The sequence below is a fragment of the Caretta caretta genome, chromosome 26 (genome assembly GCF_965140235.1).
Source record: "Caretta caretta isolate rCarCar2 chromosome 26, rCarCar1.hap1, whole genome shotgun sequence".
NCBI classification, from domain to species: domain Eukaryota; kingdom Metazoa; phylum Chordata; order Testudines; family Cheloniidae; genus Caretta; species Caretta caretta.
Window position 1 is genome coordinate 11778826 of NC_134231.1, and position 21200 is coordinate 11800025.

Consider the following 21200-nt stretch of genomic DNA (forward strand, 5'->3'; position numbering starts at 1 on the left):
TGTGCTTTGTTGGGGGGCCAGGGGCTCTCTGTCAGTTGCCATCCCTTCTGACCCAGGTGGACTTTCAAGTTTTCAGAGCACTTTCTGTAAGAGAGATGTGGGGTTTGTCTCTAGGCAAAATTTCCCCTCCACCCCACCTGTGCAATGTGTTAGGTGGCAGCTGGTTGCCAGAAGTGGCTGCATGTCTGTATATTTGCCCTGAAGCTGGGTGAGATCATTCAGGATGAAAGGTGCTGCAGCAGTGGAAGATGTGCTAAGATGAAGAATACTTGGACAAACACAGTGGCACGATCAAAGCAGGTCAGTTTTGAAACTACAAGTCTACAGATTCCACTGTCACTGAGCGCCAGGCAAAATGAAGGCTTGATAGTTATTCCTGTGATGAGTTTGCTAATACGGGGATATAAAGGTTGATGTTATGTTCTTTGAAGGATATTTCAGGGAGAATGCATTGATTCCCTGACTCTTGTTTTAGGTCTCTATTTATATGTTAATGGTAAAAATCAATATAAAATAATTTTTACAACACTTATTTTATTTGTACACATCCGAAGAGATCAGACCTATTGGAAACCGCATTAGGACCTGCAATTCGCCGAGTTCAACCCTTCTAATTCTCAAACCTTAGGATGCATCCACACATGCTTGGCTGCAGGTGAACCCCCTAAACCCTCTTCCAAAGGAAGGTGAATCGCCCATGTGCCAGGGCCAGAGGGGGGGGGCAACACAACATTTTGTAGGCGGAGGCCAGATACTTTAACGCCAAACCTCTCACGGTGATCAGAAGTGTAGACAAGCCCTTAGATAGCCAGGTGATAAGTGCCTTAGCCATTCTTGATAGGTCCGGCTGTCAGAAGAGGGAGCAGATGAGAGGAGGCAGAACATTTCTGACCCTCTCCTGCCGCCTAGAGTTCACGGCAGGCTTCAGAGAGAGAGCGCTCTCGGGCTGATCAAACCATAGTCTTGAAGGCCCAATCCCAGCTACCCACAGGGGCCGTGGGAGGCAGCTCCCAGCTGCTCCTATCTATGGTGTAATGGCCAGAGGGGCCGTGGGTGGCCGGAGGGGGAGCCACTGGGAAACCGATCCCGGCTGCCCAATAAAAATCTCCGTGTGCTGGGCTCGCACAGCTGCCGGCCCCGGAGTTGGTGAAGTTTGGGGCTCGTGGGTTGGCGAGGCAGCCCCGCTCGCTATCATCCCGGGAGGGACCCGGCGTGCGCCCTAACGCGCTGCGCCCCTGGGGCTCCCCAAGGCTGAGGCGCACGGAAGCCCCTGTGCGCGCTTGTCTCTCCCCCTCCTCCAGCTGCTAGCGATGTGGGGCCGATCTCCCTTCCCTAGCTAGGGCATCTCCCTGCGCCCCACGCCTAGGCACTAATCTCTCCCCGCACTTCTTCTGCTCCTCCTCTCCCCCGCGCCTGCCCCTTCCCGGGACTCCACGGAGCGTCTCCAGTAGCCGCGGGTCCCGGGCGCCCCCCGTGCCCCTCTCGGAGGGGGCAGGAGGGTGATGGTCGGCTCCGCTCAGGTCCAAGTGGTTGAAAGGTGAATCCGCCTCCATTTCCGCCCGGCGACGGAGCCCTGCCCACCGCAGGGAGCAGAGGGAACCGGCGCACCGACACTCCGGGCGCAGCCAGGCTGGGGTACGCCTGCAAAATGGTCAGCTCCGCCGGGGAGATTGCCGTGGTCGCGCTGGGTAGGTCGAGCCCCTTGGCGCTGGGCGCCTCCCTCTGCCTTTGCTCGGCTTTGTTCTCTCACTTTCTCCTCACTTTCCCTCCCTTTTGTGCCTTCCCTTCTCCCTCGGTCACTTTGTCTCCCGCTTTCCCTCTCTTTCACGCTCCACTTTCCCCTGCTCCTTCCCTTTTCCCCCTGCTCCTTTACCTCCTCCTTCTTTTGACTCTTCCTCCCACCCCAACCCCGTTCGCTCGCTGCTTTCCAAACTCCCTTTCTCAGGTGGCATGCCCCGGTCCATGCCTTCGCTCCTGCATAAAGCCATAAACACACCCGCTTGCTTTGACTTTTCTCTGGTTCCCATGGAAAGAGAACTCTGACCCCAGCTTATTCAACTGCTGCTCTTTTAAGGGGTGGGGGTGGTGGGGGGATTAAATGAGTCAAGGGGACTTGTGACTTAATTATATAAGCAGGAGAACAAAATTAAAACCGTGCTGGGGGGGGACCCAAGCTTTTGGGGGTGTTCTCATTTGTGGGGGGAGCTTCTCCCCCCTTTCAAATCCTGGAATTGCTGATAGATGGAATATGGTGCTTGCTAATCACTCATCTAGAAGTTCTAACTCTTTCTGAGCCAGCTACAATTTCCTTGCCACTCCCCTGTGCCCATTCAGCACCCCTTTATGTTCAGTTTGCAATGTGTCTCTCTGGTTGATGGCTTTTAAGAGAGTCTTCTCCCAATTGTTTTCTGACAAGGCTGAATAAGGAGGCTGGAATGTCAGTCCACTGTGTGTGTGAGAGCCCTTGTGATTCCCCCCCTTGGAGTTTGTGCTTGTCAACAAGCAGTTGGCTGAGAATTTAACAATGCAAATACCTTTAGGTATCTTTTGCTTGCCTATTTATTTCTTGTGTGGCTTGCCCCTGGCATGTTTGCTCTCCACTGGGTCTGGTTGGCACTAGGTGATTAGCAATGTTAGTTTAAAATTTAAACTAGGTGTGTAACGAGCACTGGGCAATTTAAAGCAAGATCATGACACAAAGTTTAGTGTATGTGTGTGCGTGCCATAAGAGGAGAGTTTGTTACATATTGAACATAGTTGGGGTTGGTCCTGCTTTGAGCAGGGGGTTGGACTAGAGGACCTCTTGAAGTCTCTTCCAACCCTAATATTCTGATTCTATGAACTGAAGCATGTGTTTCCTATTGCATTGGAAACATGTATGTATGCTTCCCTTGTAACTGAAAGAGAATCCCTGTGAAAAGTGGAATATTAAGGTCCCAATCCTGTAAAGGGTTAACCCCATGCACGTTTACACTGCACAAGGAGTTCCTAGAAGTCGCCAAAGCCTGATCCTGCTCTTTGTTTGACTAGCGTCAATTGGGATTAACTCTGTTTAAATCAGTGGAGTTACACGGGTATAAAAACTCTGAACAGACTTGAGCCCAATGGATGTTCTGGCTTGCACTGTAGTCAGTGGGAGCTCTGTGCATGGGCGGTTTCAACATTATGCTCTTAAAGGGGGGAAGGGGTCTGATTTTAATAGCTAGATCTGCATTTTTTGGCTGGGCCCAAGCTTACTGAGGGTGAGTGTTCACAGTGGTTTGCGTACAGAAGATGAAACACTGAGGAAATGCACTGACAGGTTGGTCCCCATGGCTCAAAAACATTGCAAGTTAAAGCTTATCGAGTGGGTATGTGTTCTTACCAGCAACTGCCTCCTAAGCAGAGTGGGTGCCTCAAATGTCTTCACAGCTATTGCACCTGCCCTCCTCTGCGGCAGGTCTTTGAAGGCTGAGGGTAGACTGTGCCTAGAAGTCCACAAAGCCTGGAAACCAAGCTGTGGGCTGAGTGCATCCATCCACTTCTTCCCTGAGTGGGTCTGTAAGCGCTGGGATTCCCTGGCTGCTGTAGGGAAGGTATTGTCATGGAAATTGCTGATTTCACACTGGGAAGAACTTTTCAATGAGTTGCTGCAGTTTACTTCATTCTTTTTTAGAAAACCTGTGCTTATCAGGAGTTGAAATAACTTTCTTGCTCTGCCAAGGAGAGAGGTATTACTATTTATTTGTATTACCCTAGCACTTCAGAGCCCTAGTCGTGAACCAGAAACCCCGGTACTTAGCTCTGTTGGGTTTTTACATCCTCTTCCTTACACCAGTGTAAATTGTGAATAACTCGACTGAGGTCAGTGAGGAAAATCCGGATCAGAAGCCTCTATGGACACTGTGTCAGATCTTCATATCACATTTTACAGTGGTGTAAATCTGGAATAATTCCAGCCCCTTCGGATTTTATTTCTGTGTAACTGGGACTTTGTTGTCTACAGGAAGGATTTTTGTACCAGGGTAGCTGTATCTATGCAAAATCTTTGTGGTCGAAACCACATCAATGCATTGAGTCAAAGCTGGGAATCTTCACCAGGGCATACAAGCTCTGAGTGCAGCTCTGTGGAGAGCTACATCTGCACAGAATGTGCCTTTTGCTTTGACGATTTACCCCCCCCCCCCCCAAAAATAGCCAAGTGGTAAAAGTGGGGCCCGATTTTCCTCTTACTTGAGCTGTTGTAGGTCAGTGGTAATGGAGTTACTCCTGACCTACAAGGTTGAGAGAGAATAATTAGGACTGCTGTTTTGAGCCTGGATGCCAGTTCTGAAGAGTACTAAACTTAAACTGAGCTCTGTTAAAATTCTGGGTGCACAATGAGGCAATTTTGCTTTCTTCTGAAGAATCAAGTATTGCCCTCATGGGTCAGCAGTTTGATCCAGGCTCCCTAATGATGTGCTGGTCGGGACTGGTTATTCAGAGGTGCTGATCCTGTTAGCGTCAGTAGGAGCTGCAGGTGTTCGGCCCTTCTGAAAACCCAGACCGATACGTAGGGACACCTCTCTTAGGCCATTCTCTGGGCTTTGTGTGTTTTTTATAAGGGTACATTGTGTAAGGATGGAAGTTCAGACCAGACATCCATGCAATTGATAGTTAAATTGTGGTAGCCTTGTAGCAAGGAAAGCCAGCTAATAGGGTGACCAGACAGCAAGTGTGAAAAATCGTGTGGGGGGTGGGGGGTAATAGCAGCCTATGTAAGAAAAAAAACCCAAAATCGGGACTGTCCCTATAAAATTGGGACATCTGGTCACCCTGCCAGCTAATAAATGACTTTCTTTAAAAGTGGAAGAGGAGGAAAGAGGATGGTGGTCTTAGAACTCTGTTAGCAATGAAAATCTGATTGGTCTGAATTTCCTAGCCAGAGAAACTCTCTTGCTCCTATTAAAAGGGACCATGAACTCTTCTGGCTCAGAAAGAGGAGCTTGATTCAGCCAATGAGACTGTAAAATACATCTCATAATCATTCTGTCAAGCATGCCGTGTGCGGTGCTTCAGTCCACAGCTCTCTCATATGTATTGTCTCTGGTTGTGGTGGCCAGGAATTTCCTCTGCACCTGCTCTGAGAAGCTGGTGTCTCCCTAAATGTGTTAGTGTTCATTTATCTTTCATAATTACAGCTGCTGCCAATGGGGCTGTGTTCTCTGGAGCTTAAAAGTAAAAATAGAATGGAAGTTAAAAAGAAAATCAAAGTTAAATAAGTTTACCTGCATCCCAATGCAGGATTAGCAGAATTACCCTTACAGATATTAAGGCTGCGTGTCAGAGCAGCGGGTCTAGAGATCACCCAGAGCAAAGGAACTTCAGAGAGGTGCTGGCAATTAACTGAATAGCCCAGCAGCCACAGCCAAGGAGCAATCAGAGGGTTAATATTTTACCTATAGTCCTAATTGCGAAACAACATTCTATCCTCTGCCTCAGCTCAATTAGATCTGTCTTGAGGTCCTGCTCAGCTTCCCCCAATTGAAATAGGAAATGCAGGGTATTCAGCATCTTGCATGAGGGAGCCCAGGCTAAGCTATGGAAAGATGGACTGTTTCAACGGGAACTTGAACTGTTTGTTTACCAGGGTATTATATACAAAGTATTTCAGTTCTCTGGGGAACTTCAGGCAGGCGGAATGTGATTTTTTGCATTACAGTCTGGCTGTGATGGAGGCTTCCTCACGCCTGCTCTTGTGAAAAGTGCTGTTGGGTCCTTTGGACACCAAAAGAGAGCCTTGTAATGCAAGTTTACATGCCTCTGAGGGAGAGACTGAGAAACATCTTTCTGTCGGAATAGGTCTTGGAGGCTACAATTAGAATTGTAGACTGTGATTCATAGAATTCATTCCAGTCCCAATTCTATAAGCTAAGCAATCTCCAAAATGCTGCTGTCTGCTATATTCTTATAGCATGACCAAAAAACGTGTTCCTGCTCAAATAAACAAGAATTGTAGTATTATATTGATACTTTGTATGGTGCCTTATATTTTATTGTCCACCGCTTTAGTGATGTACGCTTAATGTAGCCATTGCTGCATAAGAGAACTTTCTTGAGGGGTAACCGCTAATTTAGATCCCATAATTTCGGATGTATCATTGGGATTCTGTTTTCCGATATGTTACTTTGCATTTTATCTACGCTGAATTTCATCTGCTGTTTTCATTGCCCAACCCCCAGGTCTGTGAGATCCCTTTGTAACTCTTTGCACTCTGCTTTGGACTTAACTCTCTTTCCAAGATCTTTCCAAATTTTGTATCATCGGCAAACTTTGCCGCTTCAATGTTTACTTTTTTCCTTTTCATGTATGAACAGTACTGGTCCCAGTACAGATACCTGGGGGACTTTGTCTCAACTCAGCTGTAATCCTTGTCTTCTATATTTTTCACCCTCTCATTTTAATCCTTATGGAAGGAATCAATTTTGTACTGTCACCAATACTGCTGTTTAATGAAACTTAGGAACTAAAATTACAGCACCAACACACCGCTGTACACATGCCTGTAACTGATTGATTTTTCTTTTACTGTGGTGTATACTAAATATATAATAACTGAACAATGCACTTTCAAATAAGTAATCTGTAGTTCCTTAGATTTAAGACCCAACAGACACTTGGCTTCAGTCCCTTTCTGGGTTATTTGCTCAGCCACTCCTTGCTTGCAGGGATGGTCTTTGATGATGGATTGCTAAATAGAACTGCCACTCAGACTCTTAATTCATTGCAGGGCAGATTTAATTTAATGAGGGGTTGTTGTCTGCTTATAATTAAAAGGGCAGAATGTTAATATCATGTTCCTTTACATGGGAACAGTAAACATGTTGGAATGACACTGTTTCTAGACTGTATCTGCATCTTCATCTTGAACTGGAGACACGAGGTCTGGTCCAATTTCCATTGAAGTCAGTTGAAATACTCCTGGGCCTAGAATCCCCAGAGGTATTTTGGCTCCTAACTCCCATTGAAATGTATAGAAGTTAGGAGCCCAAATATCTTTTGGCCGACTGGGCCCTGCTGATTTCAGTGGGCTTTAGACTGGACTCCGAGGGCTTTGTGCTGATCTGCTCAAGGGTGAATGTCACCCTATGTCCCACTAAAGTTCGTACAGACAGGCTAATGTTTTAATAAGTCACCCTTAACAAGAGTCAGTGAAATATGAAGTAAGAATTGGAGAAAGATCTATTTTTTTTTTTGTCCCCTGTTACTTGAGCTGCTTGAATACATAGCTTTATTACTAATCTAGTATACTTCTAGAGCACCCTGTGCTCCAAAGGATCCTAAAGCCCTTTACAAACTCCTTGCACACAGCAACGCTGAATTGCAGCCACCTCTGGGGTGGAGTGTAGCAATTGTCTGGCAATGTTGTGCAGCCTTGGAAAGAATGCAAAGGGTCCTTAAGAAATCCTTCATGCTGCACCAGAGTTATTAGCCAGTTTCTTAGAGAGCTTTGCTAGCAAATACGGGGCCAAATTCAGAGCAGAACTGGAGGGGAGGGAATACAATGTATCAAAGAAGTGTGGTCTGGGGTTTGTTCTAGGAATTGGGAGTTCCATCAGGAAGATTGCATTGGGGAGATCTTTCCAAACCCGTCACTGCTTGCAAGATTATTTCCCTGTGACTGGTCTAACGTGGACTGCATCACTGTTCTTAATTTTATATAGGGTTGTTCAAAGGCTAATATTTCCTGGTCTCTCTCATGGCTTTTCCCTTCCTTAATAAATAAAAGGGTTTGGAGTCATTGGAGTCTCCCTCTGGGCCACCACATAATGAACGTGTGTGAATCTTCTCTCAGAACTGTTACGCTAAAACCAATTCCCACACGCTGTGGTGTTTCCGGAGATAGGTTCTGCACCAGCAAACCTATGTGCAGCTCAGTGATGGCAGAGCCTGCTTGGGATTCAACAGCTCTGCAAACCACAAGCTACTGAAGGGAGCCCTGACTCCGGGAAGCCAGCTCACTAAGCCAGGTGCAAAAAGTCCTCTCCATGCACAATTAGCAGTGCCTCCGGCTTGGCTTGGCAGAAGGTTGACTAGATTGGACCTGTGCTTGGTAATGCTAGGGCTGTGAATGGGCTGACCCAAGGGGCACCAACCACCGGTGCAGGAGTAATCTACTGTTCACCACGTTCTTTTCTACCGTGACCTCTTTCCCCCAGCCCTGGTCCTCTCCTGTATCCTCTCATCCCTTCTTCCCAAAGAGGCAATACTCTTGTCTTAAATGATGGGGCCCAATTTTCAAAACCACCCAATTTAAAAGTCAATGGGACATAGACTTCTAAGCCACTTGTTTTCTTTGGAAAATCTTAACTGATTGCTCCCACTTGTGATAGGGAAGGTGGCTCAGGCCAGCAAGTGGCTCTCTGTCATTTATGCTGAATGGAGGGAAGTGCCTGATTTCTGAGTGGTGGTTGCATTTAATTCCTTTGCTGTTTTAATAATCATTGTCCACAAGGGAGCTGAGCTCTACTCTGGAGGCAAGACCCTTTCTAACGAGCTAGGCCTCTGAGAGTACGTCTACGTTAGAAAAACTACAGCTTTAGAAAAACTACAGCTTCCCTGCTGTATTACAGACACTTCCTGCTGCAGCTGCAGAAGGGGTTTTCCTGTTCCTCTCTAGGAGGCGGAAGCTAGGTCGACAGAAGAATTCTTCTATCGACAGCGCTGTCTATGCTGGGGCTTAAGTCAGCTTAACTATGTCTCTCAGGGGTGCATTTTTCGCATCCCTGTGTGCGGTGTAGCTAGGTTGACCTAACTTTCTAGTGTAGAGCAGCCCTGAGGAACTTCTTTGAGCCTCAAGCTTAGTTTGGTTGTGCAGGGACCCCTGTAAATCATTCAGTAAATGATAGGTTGGGCTATTCATGTGCACTCACTTAAAATGGAAAACGTGATGCAAATAGGGAACCTCCTTTGCACAACCAATGACAGCTAAGTCATAACGTGGGGTTCCTCTTAGACCCCTCAAATGGTGAGTTCTGGGGAAGGTGGCCTACCCTAATGCACATCTCGCTTAGGACATATGTTCTGAGAGCCTCACCAATGGGTGATGGTCTCAGTATATCCCTCATGGCCATGTATCTGTGGCATCTACTTATTGCAGGTCATCAGTGAGGACCAGTCCCTTCAGGACCAGAAACACAGGTGAAATTACTCCTTTGACTCAAGTTGCAGACTTTGTAACTTTGAAGTTGTAGGTCCTGGGTTCAATCCCAGCTAGCAACCAGTGGTGAGAATTTGCGTTGTGAAACTCAGTCTTTGTCTTGGGAAAGCTGCAGATTTTCCGTGACGATTATGAGTGTTAGGTAACCAGATCCCATTTGAATTGAATATCCCATTAGGCTGCTTTGAAAAGCCCGGCCTTGGTACTTTCAACTTTCTATCTAATGCCGATGTCCTAGCTAGGTGACTCTGCATGGGAAAGCGTGATGATCCCACAGTAGATTGCATTACAGCTACCGCAGTGCACGCACCTAAATTCACCACCCTATCTGCCGTGTAGTCGGGTATGTTAGCCATAGTTTGCTCTAGGTAACCTAAAACCTTATTTACGCAGCTGTCAGGCTTCGCTTGTGTGAATCACTGACCTCAAGCAATCACAGGGTGACTGAACCTAGGCAGTCTGTGGTTTGTGAATGTAAGCTTTCGGATGCTGAGAGGATAAAAACCCCACTTGTGGGAGGAAGTGGAAAAGTCCATCCTTTAATGAGAAAAAGGAACCTGTGGCCCAAGGTAATGGAGTCCCTGGCAGGTCCATTATTTGAAATCCTGGATGAGGTGTATTTACATCTCTGGTTACCACGAGGGATTTGGCGTCAATATGGACAACAAGAATGTCAAGAATTAGAATAGTGCTAAGCTTGTGCTGTCTGCCTTGGTATATTTTCAGCAAGGCGTTGCTCTGAAGCAGTGTTAGGGCCTGATCCAGGGCACTTAACTTTAAGCACTCCTTGACTTCAGTGCGACTTGGGCATGTGCAACAAAAATGAGACGTTTAGAAACCATGAGCTCTGAGGAAAAGCTGAAAGAATTGGCCAGTTTAGTCGGGGGTGGGGTGGGGGGGGGGGGAGGGAAGACTGGGGCTGGGGAGATGTGATACGTCTTCAAATATGTGAAAGGTTGTTATAAAGAGGACTATGATCAATTGTTCTCCATGCCCACTGAGGGTAGGGCAAGAAATAATTGTCTTAATTTGCAGCCAGGGAGATGTAGATCGGATATTAGGAAAAATGTTCTACCTAGGATAGATAAGCACTGGAATAGGTTACTTAGGGAAGTTGTGGAGGCTGTTAAGAACAGGTTAGACAAAGACCTGTCGGGGATGGTCTAGGTATAGTTGGTCCTGCCTCAGTGCAGGCAGTTGAACTAATTGACCTCTTGAGGTCTCTTCTAGCCCTACATTTCTCTGATTCCACGCATAAGTGCTGTCCTAGATTGGGATAATTTTTTCAATTGTGGCTTAATTTATTTCTTTGGGTTTGGGGGCTTATTTTCAGTGTTTGTACAAGGGGCATCCATACATAAGCTTTGTGTCCTTCATGTAACTTGCAAGTACATTACAAATAATGAAGCACAATACAATTTGGTAGAACTTGCCACCATCAAGCCAGACTAGTTAAAGCTTAAATTTTCCCCCTCTAACATTTCCCCACTTTTCCAAACCTGCTCAGTTTTCCAGCAGCTGGGGGAAAAGATGTGCTTTGTGACATGCCTTGAAAGTAATCATGTTGGGCTCGTTTCAGACGGGGGGCGGGTATAGAATTCCAAAGCCACAGAGAATCTCCCACCAGTAGCCCCCTCTTGACTTTGAGTGGAATTGAGATGAGAAAATCAAAGCTGGTAAAAAGAAATATACTTTTTCTGACCAGGGTAGACTGTGGAACTCATTGCCACAGGATGTTGTGGAGGGCAAGACTGAATCTGGCTGAAGAGGGACTGGGCAATAATATGGATAACAAGAATGTCAAGAGTTAGAATAGCTCTAAAAGAAGAGCTTTGGAAGGGATGTGAAACTTCATGCTTTGGGATTTAAACTAATCTTTAACTCCTAGTGATTGGGATGAGAGCACATCTTCCTGCTGTGGAATTTCTAGCACTTTCCTCTGCAGCAAGTGGTGCTGGCCACTCTCAGAAATGGCCATCGGTCTGGATGGATTATGAGCCCAATCTGATTTAGCAATCCCTATGTTCCTACAATCAAAGGCAGCTATCACCCCACCTAATTAAAGAGCTGGAGAGAGAAAGTGGGTGAGGTAATATCTTTTATTGGATCAACGTCTGTTGGTGAAAAAGACAAACTTTCCAGCTACTCAGAGCTGCTCTTCAGTTACGAGCTCTACACAGCGGGCGAGCTTGTCTCTTTCTCCAACAGAAGCGAAGGTGGACCAATAAGATTCCCTCTCCCACCTGGTCTCTCTAATATCCTGGGACCAACATGCAGATACAGACAACAACACAGCAAACTGTAATTAGAGTAGTCAGTGGCACAGTGTTTCAAGAGATCACTGGCTGTCTAACAGCAAACATTTTTGGGTGTGTGTGTGTGTGTATTCAGCTGCCTTACAAAACTCCACAGAGAGAAGCATCTATTTGAACTAGGTGGGATGATCAATTTTTAACAGGTTCCAACACCTGATCTAGCTAATAATTTTTGCCTGTTTATATTTCCTCATGGGAGTTAAAGCCCAGCCGAGAGCTCTGAAGGAGCTCATGTCTGTATGCCAGCTTGAAGCTGAAGGACATAGAAAACCTTCTGCACCTGCTGGTGGCCTATCTCTGAGTCACAGCTCAGCTTAGCTGGAGGGCAACTTGTGGAGGTGTTGGTCTATGAGCTAGCATTCTCTCTTGCGCAAATCATGCAAAGGTGGTGCTGGAAAGGTTCCCAGCTGAGTTTGGATACGCTTGTTGTTAACACTCTGTGTGCTGTCACCAGGAAGTCCAGCAGGGTGCTCCATCTAGCTGAATTTTGGGGAAATGCCAGCATTCCAAGGGCCATATCTTTAAACAAACGTGTGTAACATCTAGGAGGCAGAGTGAGTTGCCCTTATCCTCATACAATTGTTCTTTGAACCTCTTCTTCTGTTTTTGTGGGTGCAATGTAGCTCCAATCTCAACTTGGCAGCCGAGCGTTCATAACTGGGCACCTGTTTGCAACGTTCCCAGCTTATCTGACGTGTGTTTTTCATTCCAGACCTAGTACTCAGCCCAGTCTCACTAGGGGTTATGAGCCCTTTGAGCAAGAGGCATTGAATGATTTCTAGTAGAGTCTTGGTGGGTTTGACTCCAACCAGCCGCACTAACTGGCTTCAGCTGAGTGTTGGTTTAGGTTTGGGGATTGTTTTGACCAAGACTCAGGAGGGTGAGGTTCAATTGCTGCATGAACCGAAATCAAGAAAAGGTTAGAGAATCCTGCAGACTGGAAATGGTTGAGTTTCACATGGCTCTGCTTAATTAGGGCCCAAACCAGGACCTTCAATCTGAACCCCTCAATTTCAGGAAGAGGTATTGGCATCCCGATTTCTGGATCCCAGCTTGCTGTCATGGCCTTATTTCCAAGAGAGATTAAAAGGCAGTTCTAACGCTTTTTTTTTTTTTTTTTAAATCTCCCAGAATGGGTTATCCTTGCAAGGAGACCCATCTCTTGATCATGTGATTCACTATTTAACCTTCTGCCAAATGAGCTGATCTGGTGAAATAGCCACTATTTCAGCCTGAAGTCTCACAGCAAAAGCTCCAAAATCATGTAAGCCGTCCAAACCATACCCCTCCTCTTCATCCTCTGGCCTGTGATCTACAGGAAGTCAGACTCGATGATTTGGTGGTCCCTTCTGCCTTTAAATTTGGTGGGTCTAACCAGCACTTCAGCCTGGACAAAATCTGGCTCCAACCTCTGTTTTTCCCGGGCTCAGTGACCCATCTTATTAGAGCAATGAAACCTGGCTTTGCATTTCCACTGTGCCTGCAGTTCCAGAAAGCTGAATCTAAATTAATCCTAATTGTTTTCTAGATTTGCTATTAGTTCTGCTTCTGGTGGTCAATTTCCTCCTCCTAACTCTCAGCATGGAAAAAGAATGACCTTCAGAAATATATAGTGTGTGTAGCTTTCTCCTCCCCCTTTAAATCCTCTTAAAGGATTATTTAGAATCCTTCCATTATATGCAGACCCATATGGCTCTGTAGGCTTCGTGTTAGGATAGTGCTTTCATTCTTACCGCCAGTTTGCCTTTCTGGTGCACATTTTGTTCATTTTTATGAACAGTTGTTTGCAACTGGTAACATAAGAGCTGGAACTCTGCTTATCTCAACAGAATTAGGGAGTGTGGAATTCATGCGATAAACTGGGTTTCAAATAAAAAAGGCTATTTAATTGAGATGGGGAATCTTTGGATAAGAGGGCTTACAGTACACACAGTTCTTTGGGTTTGGATAGATTTGAGCCACTGGTTGGAGCTGGGAGTCAGGACTCGTGGGTCCTTTTCCCAGTTCTGCAACTGACTTGTCCATTGACCACAATGGGCACTGGATCAAACCCTAGCGGTGCGTGACCTTAGGCAAGTTGTTTAACCTCTGTGTGTGTGTCAGCTTCCTAATCTCTACCTGGATATTTAAAACTACCATGCAGGGGTACTGAGATTTAATATTTAAACCTGCTTTGAGATCCTAGGATGAAAGTTTTCATGGATGTTCAAAGTATGATTGCTGCTCCTACTCCTGTACGGTTTTGTTGGGGAAAATACTTCCATCCATCGATACCTGTATAGATCAGGTGTGTGTATCTATTGCATTATACATAAACTTGGATATCTTGGGTGTATGTATGTGTATAGTTAGAGATGATCCTTTCTGAGCTGAAAACATAGGGATATGTCCCAAAAGCCATTGACTCATTTAAAAACCTGTAGGTCTCTTGCATCTTTGACTCTGCCCCCGCAGCTAGAAACTGAAAGATCTTCTGTGTCTCTCTTGACTGTTTAAATCAATTTGTTGCTTGTTGTATTGTTTCTGACCTGTATTTGAAATTTTTCCCTAGGTATTTTACTAGCTGTGTGCCATGCCTTGGAGAACACAACATCTGCCTTGAGTGGTAAGTTCACTGATGTAATATATTAACCTTAGACCTTGCACAATTTCAACCATATCTTCTGCATCCAGAGCTCCGAATTAGCTCTCAGCCACCCCTTCTGGTTTTCCTAATCATACCCAGTGGTCCCCACAGATGTTCTCATCATGCCTGTATCCTGTTTCCTGGCCCTCTCCAGTAGTCCTCCAGCTCAGATGCTTGGAAAATGCCTCGGCCATGGGGCTGAGATCTGTGCTTGAAAGTGCAAAAAAATCCAGAAATGTTTCTGGGGTTATCTTACTGCATGTAATGTTGGCCTCTTTGCCAGGGCATAACTTGATTCTTGTTTAATGCCCTACCGTCAATGTATTACTCTTGACCATGTTAATAAGTGGATAGATCATATGTGTGATTTGGTAGGGCTGGTTTAAGAGGACCGCGTGGAAGAGAGGTCATTTCTTTTCTCTGCCTTTCATTCCATCATATTGAGCGTGAAGCCATTGCGAGAGCAATAGCGGAGAGAATTCACTTTAGTTTGTGCACTGCTTATCCAGCCCATAAAGGTCTTAGTTTCCAGCCTGCTGCTAGCCATTTAAATAACCAACAGACAGAATAGTCTTTTCCTATGCGCTGGCTCATAACCAAGTGCTGACTTGTAGTGTAGTGAAATAGGGTCTTCTCCAGGGTGCATGCTGGTTTGTACCCATGAGCAAACAATGCTGTTGCTAGTTCTTTGGGACCATCGCTGATGTATTTGTACAACACCCAGCACAATCCCAGTTGAGGCTTTTGATAGCTACTGTAATGTTAATTACAGGGTCCATGCAGAGCCTTGCTGGTCAGTGTGGATAGCATGCTAGTAGTCGTGTGTAAATGATCCCCCGGGATGTCGCCTTATTCCATTGTATCTGTGTCTGGGTGGTGCAAAGAGGGGATTGGGTGAGTACCTTCTTTTACATGAATGCATCTTTTAGTGGGCTGGCTAGTGTGTGTGGCTACCCTCTGGTGGATGGAATCATATCTGCTCAACTGCATGTCATAGTCCTCATACTGCGAACAGAGATTCTTCATGGCTCAAGCATTAAGTGCCTGTGTCTATATTGGATTTGTTAGATTTACACACTGAAAAACGCTTGGCAACTGCTAGCGCCATTCCTTCACAGCCTTTAGAGTGGATCTGAGAGGGACTGAGTTATCAAGTTCATATCTGGGTCTGAACTTCCTCCAGGTTCTGGTGGAGAGTTGGATCCCATCTCCTGGGTCCAATACTGTCCAGTAGACCAGGATAACTGGTACGTGGGAGAAGTGTTGCGAGCTATGGCTGCGGTTGTATGCACGCATGCAATGGTGTTCTCGGGAATGTGGTATTTTTTGCAACACGTATTTTGCCTTGCAAATAGGTGGAACGTGGGCCAGCCAGACACCAGTCTCTGTGTGTGAGATACTATTGCTCAACAGCCACCTTTCCAAATTCCCAACAACTTCTCCATTCCATTCTCTGCCTGGCCTTTTCTCCCATAAGGCACTGGAGTTGTGCTAAAATTAGAAAGCTTATCTCTCTTGTGCAGGTATGTGTTACCTGCTCCCAAATTGCTGTGCCCTAGATACTAAATGCATTATTCTCCTTGTACTTGCTTCATTTTTTATCACCTTGACTTCAGTGGAGTTGCCCTCTATTTTATACTGGCATGAGAGGAGAGTCCAGTCCTACGTTGCTCAAGTCCTCGTATCTCTCTGCTTTGTTTCATCTCATGAATTTGGAAAGGAAGCGTTTGGTGCCGGTTCAGTTGGTTGAATAAACAGCTTCTTTCATTCCACCCGGGCGGAATGGGCCAGGGATGAGAATGAGCTGTGGCTTTAGAATGACGGGGCTGTCCAACCCAAATCAAAACTACACCCGTGGTTTTTGTGCCGAATTCTAATCATTGGCCCTTCGCGCTTCTTTGGTTGTCCATGTGAGGCTCTTCCTTTCCCTTTACAGGGTCCCGCAATTGAGGTGGGTGAGGAAGGAGAGAACTTCCTGTTTAGATGTTTGAGTCCACTATTACTTGTGTTTTCCCCCATTTATGGCATCCTCCTGTCGTCTTGATTCTGCACCTATTGAAGTTGGGGCAAAACTCCCATTTTAAACACTTTAGGTCAGGCGCGCCTCTCTCGTTATATGCGTGTACAGTGCCTAGCCCAACAGGACGCTTCTTGGGGCCTCTAGGCATTACCATGAGGCAAATAATAAGTAATTTGATATAGAGATTCAAGGATCACTTATCTCTGAATGACCATTCATAATTTATGGGCTCTATTCTATCTGAGAGCACGCTTTGCAGGGCCCAGCAACGGAAACACGCACTGCAAAGGGTGGACTTTGGCTCTGAGAGGTCACTGCGGGTGCAAGATGAGGTGATGTTTTGTTGTAAAAGATTTCCCCTCCCCATTTGTGATGACTGCCTTCTAATCCCTAGGGAGTCCCGTCTGCGTCTAAGCCGCTGGTTTTTCCGTTTCCTAACGGGGACGTGAGAAGCCGTGAAAGGCTTTAGAGCCAATAATGGCACAGAGCTCAAAGCCCAGATCTAACATGTGAGAGGTGGTTTCTGGGCTCACTTGTGCCCGTCTGGTGGTAATCCAAGCCCCAGGATTTTCTAACGAAGCTGGGGGGGCCGGGCGCACAGGGGAGGAGATTCATTGTCTACACAATAGCTACAATCCTGCAGGAGATCTCAACCTGAATAAGCTGATTTTTAGGATCATGTAGATCTTCCATATGGAGTGGAGGCAATTTGCCCCAAAAGAGACCCATCATCCATAGATCTCGCCTGCCTGTGATTTGAAGCAAACTCCAAAATTTACCGTCTAACAAAACAATCAAGAGAGCCCCTTAAAGTTCGTGACAGCCTGGTGCAATCAGCACAGGGTGGCCAATAGGGAGCCAGCAGACCTGGGTGCTATTCCTGGGGTGTCACCATGTCTCTGTGCCTCTGTTTGCCCTCCCACCTTGTCTGTCCTGTCTGTCAGCTTCTTGGAGCAGCGTCTGTACAGCACCTCGCACAGCAGGGCTCTGATCTTAGTAAGGGCTTCTGGGTGCTGCTGTGATGGAAGTAATAATTTTAACTTGGGGAAATGCCCTCTGGTGCCTGGGCAGCATTTGGTCAGAAGGGGAGACAGACAGGACATCAGGGGGTCAATTCTGTAGGCTGAAATTCTATTATGGGGACTGCCTTGCGAGGATGGAGAGCATTGTACTTGGAATCCCAAGTGACTCAAGGTATGTCTACATACCCAGTGACCCTTCCAGCCCAGGTCGACAATGATGTCAATGGCTTGTCAGTGCCAAGTCGCTTTTGAAAATGAGACTTGTCCTCCTATGTCACTGAGGTGCTTTTGAAAATTCCACCCTGACTGGATCAACGCTGCCACAATATCAAGGGAATGCAGTAGGGGAAAGAATTTAGTACCTTACCTGCCCTACTAACTCAGCCATAGCTTATTAAAACTGAAGGGATCTTAAAAATCCCAACCTGCTCACTTCCTGCAGAGGTCTGAAAGTGGACATCCAGAACAGACTAGTCAGTTTCACCTGGTGTACTGTCAGTTTCTAGTCCACTTTGTTTTCATTTGCACTAAACCAGGTCTGCAATGTTGGGCTGCAGAGGGACTGTTTTTGGTTTTAAAAACAAATGTTGCCTCTTGAATGCAAGAAGAGGGTTTGATGGAAATATCCCCCCCCCCTTTTTTTTTTTAAATGTAAGTAAAAGTGTAAAGGCCTCCTCCTCACACCCACAACTTGATTTGTAGGTAAAATTCAATTGAACATCTTTCCTTTAGTGTTTTTTTTTTTTAATCTCAATCAATCTCTCTTTAAATCAGCATCTAAATTTTGAACATACATATTTTAGCATTGGTATTGTGGTAGCATCTAGAAGCTCCTGTCATGGCCTAGGTCCCATTATGCCAGGTGCTGTACAAACCCAGAACACAAAAGATGGTCCTTGCCCCAAGGAGCTTGTTTTGTTTTTATTTAGCTTAAAATTCTGAAGAAACCCTACAAACAGGGTTTGTTGTTGGGTAATGGATTAGTAGCATTGTTCAGGAAGGGTGACGATTAATAATAACATCTTATTGTTACATAGTATCTTTCTTTCTTTAGGTCTCAAAGCATTTTACAAAGGAGGTCAGTGTCCATATCCCCATTTTACAGATGGCGAAATTGAGGCACAGGGAGAAAGTAACTTGCCCAAGGTCACACAACAAGTCACTGGCATGGTTGGGAATAGAATTCAGGTATACTGAGTCCCAGATTAGTGCTCTATCCACTAGGCCATGCTGCCTCACTCCGCAGTTGAAGGGTTGGAAATCTCTCGAGCGTTTGGTCTCATGAACATTCTGGTCTGGGTTTGTCCCTAGGCTGGGAACGTAAGTCTTTTAAAAACTGGTGTTTTATTAAATTCGGTATTTTAAAAAAAAAACCCCCATGCAGAGCTTGCACAAACCCCACTGCTGCTCGATCCTTCCAGAGCAATCTCCTCTGAGCCGCTCAGCAGACTTCAGATACTTTAAGGGACAAGGCTCAGGTAAATCGAATCCTGACTATCCCGTTTTGAGCGTGAGACTTGCACACTCTGGATTTCAAGTCAGAATTGCGGGGGAGGGGAGGCTGCTTAGCTGAAATTCCCAGAGTCGGACGGTTTGCTCGTCCCTCGTAATAGGTCATCAGCAGCTGTGCGTAGCTAACAGCGATTGCAGTGTGCCCCCACCACAGACAGTTGGTAAAACAGCTTCCTGCGTTTAGGGTCAGGCAGGCTAGCCACAAGAAGTGTAAGTGGGCACAAGGTGTTCAGGGGTTGTTTTGTATTAATTTAATGGAACCCTTATGCCTAGGAATTGGAATATGAATATGATTCTCCTGTTTTGTTTTCCACTTGTGCAACCCAACTGATTTTCAGTGAAGCTGCTCCTGGCTTACACCTATCTACCTTACAGTATTTTCATGTACATTTCAGCCACTAGGAATTCTTGCATCCACTACCCAAAAAAATGTATAATCCTTAAACTGTACTCAGTGAGTGGGAAATCCTCATTTCATTACAAAAAATTTCACAATCAGTTTTTTTTCCCCCCCAGCAGAGACCTAATTTGAAGTGGTGCAGCAGCCTTCCCATGTGTGTGGTTTACCCCAGTTTGAAACCAGCATGAGCTGCACTGGCATCTACACTAGAAGCTTGTGCTCGTACGGCTACCCCGAGAGCTGGGAGCTTGAGACAAGCAAGGCCCAAGAACCAAATTCTACTTTCAGTGGGAGTCAAAAGCAGAGCTGGGCAATAGCTGGCTCCACGGAGTCGCCCCAGGCTTCTGAGCGAGAGTGAGTGAGTGTAGATGCGATCAGAAAATATGCAGAGCAAGGCTAAATGGACTTATGAGTAATCAGGTAAGGAAGGGGATAAAAATACAGCCAAGATTAAGACCATGTTAGATAAGGCAGCTAGTAAACACTGGCCGAGTGTGAGCGGTGACTAGAAAAGCTCTGCTTATGCAGAATATGCTTTTTTTTGCCTGCCTGTACCTTTCTGTGCCATTAGAGAACAAATGATGGGACAGAAGAAATCCTAAGGGGTGGGGGGTGATATTTTCAGAGGTCCAGGCGGCCGGTAGGCATCCAGTTCCCACTGGTCGCCAGCTAGGCACCTTGAAAATCTCCCTTATCAATCATTAGGCAAGACTAAGAAATCCGAACTTGTAGCTCACGAAAGCTCATGCTCAAATAAATTGGTTAGTCTCTAAGGTGCCACAAGTACTCCTTTTCTTTTTCCCCAAAGATGATACGTTACCATGCGTGCAATTGGAGATCCCAAATGGAATGTAGGAAGGACCATATCGGATCAGACCAGGGTCCGTCTAGTCAGTGTCCTGTCTCCAGCAGACACTGGTACCAACTGCTGCAGAGGAAGGTGCAAGAAAGACTGCAGTAGTCAGTTTAGAATAACCTACTCCCAATAGTTTCAGTTTGGCCTGTGCCCTGATGCATGAGAGGTTGTGTCCTTTCTGCAACCTCTGTGTGTATTTTTAATGTTTATTCTTATAATCGGATAGACCGTTTGAGGGTCATTGCCCTTAACTCTTTCCTAGGGCATGAAATCAAACACTTTTTTTTAATGTCTGTGGGTGAACAGCAGAAATAGTTTTTGGGGTTTTTTTTCTTCCGCTGCTGAAATCAGACTTTCTGTACCAGGCTCTGCAATGGGCAGTGTTTCGGAGCAAACTCAGTCTGGTCTCTGAAGATGGGTATTGGAAGCAGGGTGACCTACTGCACAAAGCACTGGATTGAGACTTGGGAGACCTAGGTTGAGTTCCTGGTTCTGCCGCTGGCCTCCTCGGTGACCTTGGGCAAGCCGCTGGACCACCCTGTGCCTCTGTTTCCCCATCTATAAAATGGAGACAATGATTCTGATTTCCTCTGTAAAGTGCTTTGAGCTCTACTCATGAAAGAGCTCTAGGTATTACTGTTTTCATTTCCTTGGTTTCCAAAGACTGGGATGCATAAACATTATAGATAAAATCTGGCCCTACTGAAGTTGATGGGAGTTTTGCTTTCTTAGATATCTATCTCTCTCAAAATATTGCTTTCTCAGTAAGGAAGAAGGCCCTATAGTTATCAGTTTGGGTCCCCAACTGGAGATACCATAAAGGGCTCTGAATTTCAGAGAGAGAGAGAGAGTGCTGAACACTTTCTAAAAAAAAAAACCCCAAGCGTAGACAAGCTGGCCAAGTCTATCCATATGGCACTGCAGAGGTGCAGCTGTACCGATATAGTTGCAGCACGTCTGGTGAAGATGCTCTATGCCGAAGAGGAAGAGCTCTCCTGTCGGCATAAAGAAACCCACCTCTGCGAGCAGCATGAAGACGCTACCTTAGGTGTAGTTAATCCACCTCCCCATGAGGCAGTAGCTAGATGCACGCAAGAAGCCCTCCCATCAACATAGCACTGTCTACACTGGGAGTTAGATCAGTATAACGGCATCACTCTGGAGCATTACACCAACGGACATTTGTAGTGCAGGGTCTTAAATGGAGCACCCAAAACCACCAGTTGCTTTTGGAAATCATGGCAGGTGATTTGGTATCCACTGCCACCCT

The 21200-nt window shown here is 45.9% G+C and overlaps 1 protein-coding gene across 1 annotated transcript in view; it reads left to right on the plus strand.

Annotated features, from left to right (window-relative positions):
• Nucleotides 1-1003: 1003 nt before the first annotated feature.
• Nucleotides 1004-21200, plus strand: part of TGFA (transforming growth factor alpha) — a 41646-nt gene continuing 21449 nt past the window's right edge. Inside the window, exons 1-2 of the mRNA XM_048829209.2 lie at nt 1004-1688; nt 14046-14099. Coding sequence (XP_048685166.1) covers nt 1649-1688; nt 14046-14099 — 94 coding nt within the window. The 5' untranslated portion in view covers nt 1004-1648. The remainder of the gene's footprint in view (nt 1689-14045; nt 14100-21200) is intronic.